The sequence below is a fragment of the Erinaceus europaeus genome, chromosome 6 (genome assembly GCF_950295315.1).
Source record: "Erinaceus europaeus chromosome 6, mEriEur2.1, whole genome shotgun sequence".
Taxonomy (NCBI): Eukaryota; Metazoa; Chordata; class Mammalia; order Eulipotyphla; family Erinaceidae; genus Erinaceus; species Erinaceus europaeus.
In genome coordinates, this window is record NC_080167.1 from 71,294,209 (window position 1) to 71,309,096 (window position 14,888).

At 45.4% G+C, this 14,888-nt stretch overlaps 1 protein-coding gene across 1 annotated transcript in view; it reads left to right on the top strand.

Annotated features, from left to right (window-relative positions):
• Positions 1-14,287: 14,287 nt before the first annotated feature.
• LOC132538975 (basic proline-rich protein-like) overlaps positions 14,288-14,888 on the top strand; it is a gene marked incomplete at its 3' end in the record, with an annotated part of 4,152 nt that continues 3,551 nt past the window's right edge. Inside the window, exon 1 of the mRNA XM_060192540.1 lies at positions 14,288-14,410. Within this exon, the coding sequence (XP_060048523.1) occupies positions 14,288-14,410 (123 nt within the window). The remainder of the gene's footprint in view (positions 14,411-14,888) is intronic.

Genomic DNA, 14,888 nt, shown 5'->3' on the forward strand with positions numbered 1-14,888 from the left:
GGTCCCCGTGGCTGCTGCTGTGCGTGACAGGCCCAGGAGAACAGAACCACTTCCCTAGAAGAGTCCAAGGCGAGAAGGTGGTAGGGGCAGAGGCTTCAGCTCCACGTGCTGCGAACAACACCTCCCCTGGTTACATGATCGCCCTGCATGTGCTTGAGATGCCGTCTGCTGCTAAAATACAGTTTTCTCCACACACAGTCAATGGCATTTTGTTGATGCCAAGAGCCTATGATCGGCCTTGATTGCTCACCCGAAGGAGGGCCGGGGTCCATAGGTGGCTGCACTTCCTGCCTCACCCTCTAGCTCTTCTCCCATGAAGGGATAATCACCATGATTCTCCAACTCAAGATTCACTAGGGAACCTATTTAGAGGGCGGACTTGTGTTTATCCACGCAGAGGAAGGCCCACCTGGTGACCTATGGGGTGGCTGGCTGAATCAGAGGTGCAGGATGGGTATGGTGATGGCAGATGTGACGCTGGGTGACATTCCAGACCTTTCTCCACCTGCTTCCCTGGGAAGTGGCCTTCAGCTCCTGCAGGTCAACACTGCCTAGTGTGGGCAATGCCAGCACATGGCATGAAGAGGGCCTTGAAGAAGGTCATAGCTGATGTCCCAGCTCTGCAGACGAGGCAGGAAGGTTGCGTCCAGGGAGCGGACCATCTTTGTCGATTCACAAGGTCAGTGGCTCTGTGCCTACAGTTGTTTTCACACAGGAGATAGTGCAGTCTGGATTCTCCTGGGCCACATACGTGATGATGGTGTGCTTTTTAGAAAAGATTCTTATCTATTTATTATTGGATGGAAGCAGATAAATTGAGAGGGGAGGGGGGACAGAGAAGGAGAAAGACAGAAAGACACCTGTAATCTTGCTTCACCACTCATGAAGCTTTCCCCTTGCAGGTGGGGACCAGGGGCTTGAACCTGGGTCCTTGTGCATTGTAATATGTGCGCTCAACCAGGCATAGCACCACCCGGCCCTAGGAGTTGCCTTTGTAGGAGGCAGAATCAGGGGTCAGGATAACAGAAACTCACCAGCAGGAGTATCTTCAGATTCCTTTGTCTCCAGTTTAAAAACTCTGCTTTTTTTCTCAGCTCTACTGCCTTCAAATTTGAAAGTTGAATTTCAAATCCACCCCCCCACTATAATTCCTATAAATATTTCCTTAAAGTAAATTTGACAGCAGAAACCAAACAAACAAACCCCAAAACACTTTCTCTTTTTTTCCCTAGCAAACTTGTTCATCTTGTATTTATTTGCCTCAGTTCGAAGTACACCTAGAGACATTAACCCACCTGGATGGACAACCAGACCTTGAGTCCCTCTACCTGAATTCTTCCCAGAACTCTGCTTTTAACACCAAAACACAACTCCCCTGTATCCTATTCCTTGAATTTCTTTCTAGACTGCTGGCTATCTGGCTGAAGACAGTAAAGAAAGATACTTACAGATAACAAAGGGTGGCATGGAAGCCTTCACTGAGGTGTCACTATTATCCTGACCGCTTAGACACTCAACCAGAGAAATTGGTAAGGAGTCCATCTCTTCCCAGACAAGATGTGCAGGGGCTTTTCTCCGGACAAGGAACACAAGGAGTGGCGTCAGTCTGTAGAGGCAGGGTATGTGTTCTGGCTCAGTTTTTTTTTTTTATTTCTATTTATAAAAAGGAATCACTGATAAAAACCACAGGATAAGAGGGTACAACTCCACACAATTCACCAGATCTCCGTATCCCATCCCCTCCCCTGATAGCTTTCCTATTCTTTATCCCTCTGGGAGTGTGGACCCAGGGTCATTGTGGGGTGCAGAAGGTGGAAGGTCTGGCTTCTGTAATTGCTTCCCCTGCTGAACATGGGTGTTGACAGGTGGATCCATACTCCCAGCCTGCCTCTCTCTTTCCCTAGTGGGGCAGGGCTCTGGGGAAGCGGGGCTCTAGGACACACTGGTGGGGTCGTCTGTCCAGGGAAGTCCAGTTGGCATCATGGTAGCATCTGGAACCTGGTGGCTGAATGAAGAGTTAACATACAAAACCAAACAAGTTGTTGACTAAACATGAACCTAAAGGCTGGAATAGTGCAGATGAAGAATTGGGGGATCTCCGTTGTGTAGATAGTGAGTAGGCCTATTTCAGTTATATCCCAAAGGGCCCATGACTGTACTATGTTTTGTTTGTTTATTTGTTTGTTTGTTTCCTGAGCCTGACCTCTGATATGCAGGTGGATCTGAGTTATTGTTTGGGGAGATGATGTCATCACAGTATTTAAAGGAAGCTGTGCCCTCATCACCTGATTTTGTACTCAACCTGTAAACAATCCACTATTTTGAGCATCCTGCTGGGGGTCTTCTCCACTCAACACACCCCTGCTTCCTCCCCAGAACACTCAGGCTCACCGTACAGTCCATGCAATATGGCGGATTGCTTGCCACTGCCACCCCAGAAGGTCTCAGCCTGGTTGGCGTAAGCATAAGTGAGCGTGTCATTCCTGTGGGAAAAGTCCTTATCTCCATCTAAAACCCAGTTTATAGCCTGAGCCTCCCTTATCTGGACAAATGGGGTGTTTTATCAAGCAGAATTTCAGGCAGGCTGGGAGGGAGGAGGCCAAGCATAGTTCCTCTGCTATCTCAGTGTGATACCTTAATCCAAAGAAGTGGCTCCAAGGCCAGGAATTTCAAACTCAGAGGCAGGCGGTGGGTGTCCGGGGCTGAGCACACCAGTCATCTGGACTCTGCCACTGCTCTTTCCCCTGTCCCCCGGCAGCCACCAACTCTGATTGCACCTAGAATAATGTATTCATCTGTCCTGCACACGCTTTTTCCAAACCCAGAAGTGCAATGAGGCATCTCTGTAGAGTGGCCTAATTTTCCAAACAAGCATTAAAGTCCATGATTTTAAAAAAAGGAACTTTGGGAGTCAGGCAGTAGCACAGCGGATTAAGCGCAAGTGCTGCAAAGTGCAAGGACTGGCATAAGGATCCTGGTTCGAGCCCCCAGCTCCCCACCTGCAGGGGAGTCGCTTCACAGGCGGTGAAGCAGGTCTTCAAGTGTCTGTCTTTCTCTCCCCCTCTCTGTCTTCCCATCCTCTCTCCATTTCTCTCTGTCCTATCCAACAACAACGATATCAATAACAACAGCAACAATAACTATAATAGTAAAACAACAAGGGCAACAACAGAGAATAAATAAATAAATAAATAAATAAATAAGGAACTTCTTGTTTGTTGACTTTTTGATAGTACAGAGATGTATCCACAAGGAGACATCACTTAAGCAAACAACGACAACCACAAAAAAATACTTCTTAGTAAAAAGTAAAACATAGGATAGGAAGTTGGAAGTTGTTCTGAATACAGGAGTTATGTCTCCTTCACGCTAGCTTATTGTACTAAGTGCTGGATATGAGGGACAGGTCTGAGAGCAGAGGCCTGTGCTGGTATGACAGCCATGACAGACAGCAGGACACTACACGTGTGAGCATGTCCGTTAGCGCCTATGGGCATCTTCCTCCTTACCTTGAAATGAGGCAGAAGATGTGACCTGAGAGTAAACTTGTTCTGGGCATCACACAGACCGCACTTTCTATCCTGACTCTGCCATATACCGAAGAGTGTGACCGAACTAGGCCCCTCATCTGTAGTGATAGCAATAGTATTTTTAGCTTTATTTCTTTTACATGACAGAGCAGAGAGAAATCGAGAAGGAGAGGAGATACAGAGGGAGGGAGACCAAGGAGCACCTGCAGCCCTACTTCACCCCTAGTGACGCTTTCCCTCTGCTGGTGGGAACTAGGGGCTCGAACCTGGGTCCTCTTACATAGAAGCATGAGCAATTTAGTAGGTGTGCTACCATCAGAAACCGATAACAGTAGCCAACCCACCGAGGTTACGTATGCTTAGTCCTATGTACAAGGAGGCAGTAAATGGAAGGCCGAATTACAGCACTGATACACTCTTGTGGTTGGGATAATGACCTCATAATTCCGTTTTATGTGACCTCGTTTACTGAGAAAGGAAGGTGGGAGAAGGGGGAGAACTGGTTTCGGTCATGAGCACACCGGGACTTTCGTGAGCACACCCTCCACTTTCCTCAAAGCCTCTAGCAGTCCAGCACTCGCCAATATGGTTCACTGTCTCCGCTTCCCACACCACCCGACTAAGCACATTTTTTCATGCATATTTTAGGAATAATTCCTCAGTGTCTTGTCCCAAATGAATTCCGTCAGGTTCCAGAATCTCCTGTAATCATACCAATTCCTGTGAAAACTAAAGGTGCATTCACCTGTAGATGCCAAACGTGAAACTGTAAGATAGTACCAGCTAAATCATCATCCTTCAGCCTTGTGGCACAGAGGAAGCGTTTAACCTCAGCACACTTAAGAGTTTGGGGTTTCAAGAAGCCATAACCCAAAGGAAAGGCATGAATCTTCTGCAAAGAGACTTTCTTCCTGTTGGTAGCACAGCAGGTTAAGCCCACATGGTGCGAAGCTCAAGGACTGGTGGCATGAGAATCCAGGTTCGAGCCCCCAGCTCCCCACCTGCAGAGGAGTCGCTTCACAGGCGGTGAAGCAGGTCTGCAGTATCTGTCTTTCTCCCACCCTCTCTGTCTTCCCCTCCTCTCTCCATTTCTCTCTGTCCTATCCAACAGTGGAATTAATAACAACGACAATAATAACCACAACAACAACTTAAAAAAAAAAGAGGGGCCAGGCAGTGGCGCACCTGGTTGAGCACACATGTTGCAATGCTCAAGGACCCAGGTTCAAGCCCCCAGTCCCCACCTGCAGGGAGGAAAGCTTTGTGAGTAATGAAGCAGGGCTGCAGGTGTCTCTCTGTCTCTCCCTCTCTATCACCCCTTCCCTCTCGATTTCTGGCTGTCTCTATCCAATAAATAAATAAAGATAAAAAAATTAAAATTAAAAAAATTAATTTAATAACATCTCAATAAATCTTTTGCTGTGGTTTGCTTTCCACCCACCTAAGTCTCATGAAAGTAAAAAATAATGATCAATCATGCCAAGTGGGCCTTGTCTGAAAAAAAAACTGAGTTATGATAGAAAATCAGTGTCAGCGACAGGTTGCAGCAGACCCCGGCTGTCAGGCCGGGAGATGACTCCTTACTCCGTGGTGTGGCTGATAGCAGGACAAGGCCAGGACCTCTGCACTATGTCCCAACAGCCTGCTCTCCACTTCTGCCTGTCAACAGCCTCAGGGGCTTGAGCTGCCTGGCTGTCAGCGTGACCCAGAAGTCCTCCCAGCCAATGCCATGTGACCCGCTCCATCCTCCTGCACCCAGAGAAAGGCAGGGAGTGGTGGCACACCAGTTAGGCGCACCTATTACCATGCACAGGGACCTGGGTTTGAGTCGCTGCTACCCACCTCCAAGGGGGGATTTGATGGGTGGTGAAGCAGATCTGCAGGTGTCTCTCTTGTTCTCTCACTTTCTCTTTCTCTCTCTCTTTTTCTCTTCTCAATTTCTCTCTGTACTCTCCACTAAAATATAAAGGTGTTCCTTCCCTTCTCTGCGAGGGGGTGAGACAAAGGTTCCTGGTCATAAAAGTTCCAGGTCCAGGTGCAACTGGGTTCAGGGCCCTTCGGCCATCTTCCTCTAACAAGGATCTGCACGAGGTAGGCTTTAGGGGACACCTGCCCACCTTCTGGCTGAAGTGGCTGCGCTGTGGCAGAAGCCTGGGCCTGGCTCCTGAGGGGGTCTAAGGGCCAGCCCCTGAAGTCTTGTCTCTGTGTGAATAACCCTTCGGGAGAATCATGAAGGATTCCGTGGATCAGACATGCACACTTTATTTCAAGGAAATGAGGTCATTTGTGCACAAAAACACATGTTAGACGGCGGGGGCCAGGTGGGGGCGCCCCTGGTTAAGCGCACACATTACAACGTGCAAGAACCCAGGTTCAAGCCCCTGGTCCCCACCTGCAGCGGGGAAGCTTCACGAGTGGTAAAGCAGGGCTGCAGGTGTCTCTCTGTCTCTCTCCCTCTTCATCTCCCCTCCCCTCTCAATGTCTCTATCTAATAGTAAATAAATAAAGCTTAAGAAAGAGAGAGACGACAGCTCACGTACACACACGTGAGGGTGAATGTGTCACTCTGTCGTTTCCTTGACTTCTCTCCCTTTACTTATTCCTACTCTTCATCCCAGCTGGAGTTTGCTTTTCATCATCAGTCCACGGAAATTCCCTGCCATACCTGCTGGAACTCTACTCCACAGGTGGGGCTGCCTTCCTAACCCCCATAATAATAACAGCGTGCTTCCTAACCCCCATAATAATAACAACGTGCTTCCTAACCCCCATAATAATAACAACGTGCTTCCTAACCCCCATAATAATAACAACATGCTTCCTAACCCCCATAATAATAACAATGTGCTTCCTAACCCCCATAATAATAACAATGTGCTTCCTAACCCCCATAATAATAACAACGTGCTTAGGTGTTCTCCAGCTCTCTTCCTCCTCCGTGGGAGAAACCAACAGTGAAAACGAAATGGCCACAACCTTGGGAAGTCCTGGTGAGACTGTAGTTCAGGGCCGCCTGACCTCAGTAACCTCCCACAGCCTGTGCTGAATTCCTGCCTCCCAGGTGAGACAATGTGAAGAGATCAGTCAAGCAAAAAAAGATAGAAAGGACCCTCATTACCTCAACAAGTTTTTTGAATAGTGATTATTACAAAGAGAAAGGAAAAACAGCTTATTTCACAAGACAAACAAACAGATAGGACAGAGCTCTGGACTCCAGTCGACTGAGGCAGAGGACTGGAGCCTGGACTTCACGCCTGCAGACCTTGAGCTCTGCTGCTAAGCTGCCTCCCTGAGCCAGAGGGTGATTTTTTTTTCAATTCGTGATTTAATAATGATTAGCAAGATTATAAGATCACAGGGGCACAATTCCACACAGTTCCCACTATCAGAGTTCCGTGTCCCATACCCTCCATTGGAAGCTTCCCTGTTCTTTATCCCTCTGGGAGGATGGACCCAAATTCATTGTGGGGAGCAGAAGGCAGGAGTTCTGGCTTCTGTCATTGCTTCTCCGCTGGACATGGGTGTTGGCAGGTGGATCCACACCCCCAGCCTGTGTCTGTCTGTCCCTAGTGGGGCAGGGGTCTGGGGAGGGGAGGCTCCAGGACACATGGGTGAGGGCGTCTGCCCAGGGAGGTCAGGCTGGCATCATGGCAGCATCTGCAACTTGGTGGCTGAAAGGCCGTAAGATATAAAGCAGGACAAATTGTTTAATAAACAGAAACCCAAAGGTAAGAACAGAGCAGATGAAACTAGGAGTTTTCATGTGGGAAGAAGGTAGGAAGTCTATTTTAGTTATGTTCCAAGGAGCCCGTGACTTCACTAATTTTTGCCTGAACCAACATCTACATGCAGGTGGACTGAAATATTGTCTGGGAAGATGGCATCAGAGTAGAGAAGAGTGCTAGAAAGCTGAATTAGGGTCAGCCTACTCTGCCCCTCGAGGAAGACGGGTCCTGACATGAGAGCAGCCTAGAATGTTCCCAGCTGTGACCATGGATGGTGAGCTGAGACTGACAGGGACTCGGAGGTCACACAGGCTCCCGTGCTGAATGTGAACAGAGGTCAGCTTGCTGGGGTTGACAGTGAGTGGCATTTACATACTTCCCTCGTATCTGGGAGCTGCTGTCTGCCCTCACCCAGCTTTGGAGGGTGAATCTGTCCACCTCCAGCTCCGGCACGTTGAAATGGAGAAGTGTGGGATTCGACTTCCGGAGGCTGAGCTACGAGCAGCAGATCGCTTTCTCTCCTCTCCTCTCCTCTCCCGGATCAACTAGGAATACCAAAGGAGAACACCCGGACCGAAGCAGGACAGGACTAGAATGACCACGGGAACCCAGTAAATCACCCGTGAGTACAAACACGCGTGGCTGGTGACAGAGAGGAGAGAGGGGCCTAAGGAGAGATTAAGTGACTGCTAACAGTTCGACAGTTTGTCAGTGGAGACACCACCTCCAGTCTGCTCCACCAACAAGGGGACAGCTGAAGGGAGGAAAGGACTCCCCAGAGACTCACCAAGTACAACTCTGAGTATCCATTGCTACTACCCTCAGAATCTGGAGCAGCAACAGGGAGGGCACAGAGATCTAACCGGGAAACTCAGGAGAAGACCTATACCTCGGTGGCATAGCTGAAGGGCTGTGAAAGTCTCTTTGCATAACCACTGGATTATCTCTGCCACATCCTGCTTTATCTCTTGGTCAGGAGTCATTGATTAAACCAAGAAGCCTATTGATAGTTTAAAAGCCCTCAGGCTACCGTAGCCTACAGGGGAAAAAAAAAGGCTTTTACACCACTGAACTCCAACTCAGGGATTGAAAAAACTGTTAACTTATATAAAATGGTTAAAACAACAAGAAAAAATAATGGAGACTCGAACCAGGACAAGAGTCCAGCTAAAAGTCCTCCAGAGGGCGAAGCACAAAACAACGAGTTCAACATCCAAACATTAGCTAAGGAAATAATAACAGGAGTGAGTAAAGAATTTGAAAAAATTGTAATCAGAACTGCAGGAACAACAAATGAGAATATGGAAGAAAATTCTAATAATCTCATGGTTATTAGAGAGTTGAAAGCTGAAATTGCTGAGCTAAGAAGGCAACTAGCTGAACAAGCTAAAACAGTATCAGAGCAGGGCAACAAAATAGATGAACTCCAGAAAGCAGTAGAGGGCAGAGAGAATAGAATCAATGAGGCTGAAGACAGAATTAGCAAGATTGAGGATGAATTAGAGACAACTAAAGAAGAAGTAAGAGACCTCAAAAAGAGATTAAGAGATGCTGAAAACAACAACAGAGTCCTATGGGATGACTTCAAAAGAAACAATATACGCATTATTGGCTTACCAGAGGAAGAAAGAGAAGGAGAGGAAGAAAGCGTTCTCCAGGCCATAATAGCTGAAAATTTCTCTAGTCTAGACAACACCAAAGACATAAAGATTCAAGAAGCCCAGAGGGTCCCAAACAGAATTAACCCAGACCTAAAGACACCAAGACATGTCATACTTAGATTGGAAAGGAATAAGGATAAAGAAAGGATCCTCAAGGCTGCAAGAGAAAAACAAAGAGTCACCTACAAAGGAAAACCCATAAGATTAGCAGCAGACTTCTCCATACAAACACTACAGGCCAGAAGAGAATGGCAAGATATCTATCGAGTGCTCAATGAGAAAGGCTTTCAGCCAAGAATACTATATCCTGCTAGATTGTCATTCAGACTAGATGGAAGCATCAAAACCTTCTCAGACAAGCAACAGTTGAAGGAAGCAACCATCACCAAGCCTGCCTTGAAAGAAGTTCTGAAAGGTTTCCTATAAACAACCAGACCACCACAAATAGAACATATATCAAAACACTCTAAAACTCTACAAGAATGGCGTTAAAATATCTTCAATCTTTGATATCAATAAATGTCAATGGCCTGAATTCACCTATTAAAAGACACAGAGTAGGAAGATGGATCAGAAAACACAATCCAACAATATGTTGTCTACAGGAAACTCACCTAACGCAACAAGACAAACACAGACTTAAAGTGAAAGGATGGAAAACTATCATACAAGCCAATGGCCCACAAAAAAGGGCAGGAACAGCTATTCTCATATCTGACATGATAGACTTTAAAATACATAAGATTAAAAAAGATAGGAATGGACACTACTTAATGCTCAGAGGATCAGTCAATCAAGAGGACTTAACAATTAATAATATCTATGCACCCAATGAGAAGCCATCTAAATACATCAAACTTCTACTGAAAGAGCTACAGCAATATATTAACAGTAACACAATCATAGTAGGGGACTTCAACACCCCACTATCTCAACTTGACAGATCATCCAGGAAGAAAATCAGTAAAGACATAAGGGAGCTAAATGAAGAGATAGATAAACTAGAACTATTGGACATTTTCAGAGTCATTCATCCCAAGAAACTGGAATACACATTTTACTCAAATCCACATGGATCATTCTCAAGGATAGACCATATGTTAGGCCACAAAGACAGCATCAGCCTATTCAAGAGCACTGAAATCATCCCAAGCATCTTCTCAGACCACAGTGGAATTAAACTAACACTAAACAATCAACAAAAGATTAGTAACAGTGCCAAAATGTGGAAGCTCAACAGTACACTTCTTAACAACTTCTGGGTCAAAGAGGAAATCAAGGAAGAAATCAAAATGTTTCGAGAGTTCAATGAAAATGAAGACACAAGCTATCAAAATATTTGGGACACAGCTAAAGCAGTCCTAAGAGGGAAGTTGATAGCTATACAAGCACACATTAGGAAACAAGAAAAGGCACAAATAAACAGCCTGATTGCACATCTTAAAGACCTAGAAGAAGAACAACAAAGGAACCGTAAAGCAACCAGAAGTACAGAAATTACTAAAGTTAGGGCAGAAATAAATAACATTGAGAATAGGAAAACCATACAAAAGATCAATGAAAGTAAATGTTGGTTCTTCGAAAGAGTAAACAAAATCGACAAACCTTTAGCCAGACTCACAAAACAAAAAAGGGAGAAGACCCAAATAAATCGGATAGTAAATGAAAGAGGAGATATCACAACAGACACTGCAGAAATTCAACATATCATGCGAGGCTTCTATGAATAACTATATGCCACCAAGTTAGAGAACCTGGAAGAAATGAATGATTTCCTAGATACCTACCAACTTCCAAAACTAAGTAAAGAGGAAGTGGATAACATGAACAGGCCCATCACAGCTAATGAAATTGAAACAGTTATCAAAAATCTTCCCAAAAATAAAAGTCCTGGACCAGATGGTTTTACAAATGAATTCTACAAAACTTTCAAAGAAGAACTAATACCTCTACTTTTAAAAGTCTTCCAGAAGATTGAAGACACTGGAATACTCCCTGCCAGCTTCTATGAAGCCAACATCACCCTGATACCAAAAGCAGACAGGGACACAACCAAAAAAGAAAACTACAGACCAATATCTCTGATGAACATAGACGCGAAAATATTGAACAAAATTCTAGCCAACCGGATACAGCAGTATATCAAAAAGATTGTTCATCATGACCAAGTGGGGTTTATCCCAGGCATGCAAGGTTGGTTTAATATACGTAAATCAATCAATGTGATCCACCACATCAACAAAAGCAAGACCAAAAACCACATGGTCATATCAATAGATGCAGAGAAAGCCTTTGACAAAATACAACATCCCTTTATGATCAAAACACTACAAAAAATAGGAATAGATGGAAAATTCCTGAAGATAGTGGAGTCTATATATAGCAAACCTACAGCCAACATCATACTCAATGGTGAAAAACTGGAAGCATTTCCCCTCAGATCAGGTACTAGACAGGGCTGCCCACTATCACCATTACTATTCAACATAGTGTTGGAAGTTCTTGCCATAGCAATCAGGCAGGAGCAAGGAATTAAAGGAATACAGATTGGAAGAGAAGAAGTCAAACTCTCCTTATTTGCAGATGACATGATAGTATACATGGAAAAACCTAAGGAATCTAGCAAGAAGCTTTTGGAAATCATCAGGCAATACAGTAATGTGTCAGGCTATAAAATTAACATTCAAAAGTCAGTGGCATTCCTCTATGCAAACACTAAGTTAGAAGAAATTGAAATCCAGAAATCAGTTCCCTTTTCTATAGCAACAAAAACAATAAAATATCTAGGAATAAACCTAACCAAAGAAGTGAAAGACTTGTATACTGAAAATTATGAGTCACTACTCAAAGAAATTGAAAAAGACACAAAGAAGTGGAAAGATATTCCATGCTCATGGGTTGGAAGAATTAACATCATCAAAATGAATATATTACCCAGAGCCATCTACAAATTTAATGCTATCCCCATCAAGATCCCAAGCACATTTTTTAGGAGAATAGAACAAATGCTACAAATGTTTATCTGGAACCAGAAAAGACCTAGAATTGCCAAAACAATCTTGAGAAAAAAGAACAGAACCGGAGGCATCACACTGCCAGATCTCAAACTATATTATAGGGCCATTGTCATCAAAACTGCTTGGTACTGGAACATGAACAGACACACTGACCAGTGGAATAGAATTGAGAGCCCAGAAATGAGGCCCCACACCTATGGACATCTAATCTTTGACAAGGGGGCTCAGACTATTACATGGGGAAAGCAGAGTCTCTTCAACAAATGGTGCTGGAATCAATGGGTTGAAACATGCAGAAGAATGAAGCTGAATCACTGTATTTCCCCAAATACAAAAGTAAATTCCAAGTGGATCAAGGACTTGGATGTTAGACCAGAAACTATCAGATACTTAGAGGAAAATATTGGAAGAACTTTTTTCCGCATAAATTTTAAAGACATTTTCAATGAAACGAATCCAATTACAAGGAAGACTAAGGCAAGTATAAACCTATGGGACTACATCAAATTAAAAAGCTTCTTCACAGCAAAAGAAACCACTACCCAAATCAAGAGACCCCTCACAGAATGGGAGAAGATCTTTACATGCCATACATCAGATAAGAGTTTAATAACCAACATATATAAAGAGCTTACCAGACTCAACAACAAGACAACAAATAACCCCATCCAAAAATGGGGGGAGGAATTGGACAGAATATTCACCACAGAAGAGATCCAAAAGGCCGAGAAACACATGAAAAAATGCTCCAAGTCTCTGATTGTCAGAGAAATGCAAATAAAGACAACAATGAGATATCACTTCACTCCTGTGAGAATGTCACACATCAGAAAAGGTAACAGCAGCAAATGCTGGAGAGGATGTGGGGTCAAAGGAACCCTCCTGCACTGCTGGTGGGAATGTCAATTGGTCCAACCTCTGTGGAGAACAGTCTGGAGAACTCTCAGAAGGCTAGAAATGGACCTACCCTATGACCCTGCAATTCCCCTCCTGGGGATATATCCTAAGGAACCCAACACATCCATCCAAAAAGATCTGTGTACACATATGTTCTTGGCAGCACAATTTGTAATAGCCAAAACCTGGAAGCAACCCAGGTGTCCAACAGCAGATGAGTGGCTGAGCAAGTTGTGGTATATATACACAATGGAATACTATTCAGCTGTAAAAAATGGTGACTTCACCGTTTTCAGCCGATCTTGGATGGACCTTGAAAAAATCATGTTGAGTGAAATAAGTCAGAAACAGAAGGATGAATATGGGATGATCTCACTCTCAGGCAGAAGTTGAAAAACAAGATTAGAAAAGAAAACACAAGTCAAACCTGAAATGGAATTGGAGTATTACACCAAAGTAAAAGACTCTGGGGTGGGTGGGTGGGTGGGGAGAATACAGGTCCATGAAAAATGATGAATGAAATAGTGGGGGTTGTATTGCTAAATGGGAATCTGGGGAATGTTATGCATGTAAAAAAAAAAAAAAGAAGTAGAAACGCAAAGCAGAAATTGTCTGAGTTTGGAGTATGGCACCAAAGTAAGAAAGCAGAAGTATACTAGAGTTTGCAGTGAGTACCTCCCTAATACTTCCTCTCCACTTTTCCAAGCTTTGGGTCCATGATTGCTCAACAATTTGTTTGGCTTTGTATGTTAACTCTCTTTTCAACCCCCAGGTTCCAGGTGTCATCAGGATGCCGGCCAGACTTCCCTGGATTGAAGACATCACCAATGTGTCCTGGAGCTCAGCTTCCCCAGAGACCCATCCTACTAGGGAAAGAGAGAGGCAGACTGGGAGTATGGACCGACCAGTCAACACCCATGTTCAGCGAGGAAGCAATTACAGAAGCCAGACCTTCTACCTTCTGCAACCCACAATGACCCTGGGTCCATGCTCCCAGAGGGATAGAGAATGGGAAAGCTATCGGGGGAGGGGGTGGGATATGGAGATTGGGCGGTGGGAATTGTGTGGAGTTGTACCCCTCCTACCCTATGGTTTTGTTAATTAATCCTTTCTTAAATAAAAAAAAATAAAAAATAAAAAAAATTTAAAAAAAGAAATGGAGAAGTGTGGAGGGCTCCCTTAAACAGCAACGCCTCTGTCTGCACCAGCAATTAGCGTGAGCTCCCTTACAGTCGGGCCATCCTCCCTCCTGCTCTGCCAGGGAGGCGTGAATTCAAAAGCCTGGCTCTGCTCAAGAGCCATTAATAGCTCGGAGATGACGACACCTGTAGGCACAGCTGCCAACGTGGCCCTGGGAGGGAACTGAGCCCTGGCTCAAACTCACCGCAGGGAGCTGGTGCCCCGTGCTGTGGACACTTTAAGCGTGAAGAATGAAAAGCTTCCCAATGCCCAAGAGCATGCAATTAAAGAAGCCTGCCACCGGGACCCACCCCATGCCAACTGGTTCCAAATTGGGGCCTCAGACCCGAGGGGGCCGAGTTGGAAGTAGAAGCCGGGATGTCACCCCCAGCTCTCCGTCAGTGGGAGGACAGGAAAGGGGAAGGGGCTACTAGGCTTCCTGAAGCTGGCAGGTGCTTGTTGCCCATGGTCGGGCAAGATGGCAAAGCCTGGCAGGCTGGACAGAGGGGAGACCCCACCGGCTGAAAGGAGAAGTTAATTAAGAGCAGAGACACTTACTGGTTCCCGCCCCTGCGTGACACACGCACAGTTTGGCAGGCGTGGGAGAGGGACGGTCTGCGAGACCCTCCAATTGCCGGGGATTGGCGCCACGTGTCTGTGGTCCTGCAGGCTACTTTGTCCAGGTGAGACTGACTTCCTGATCAGTGTGCTTGGGTGGGCCCGCCCACCCACCCCCACTCAGGTCCGCTCCACATGGGGGTGGTTATTGTTTTTGTTCAGATCCTACGGAGATGAGCACAGTCCTGGTGGCCGATTGCTCAAACAACAGAGTGATGGGTCCAGACAGTCGCTCTGATGCTGGGCTGGCTCACGCAGGGA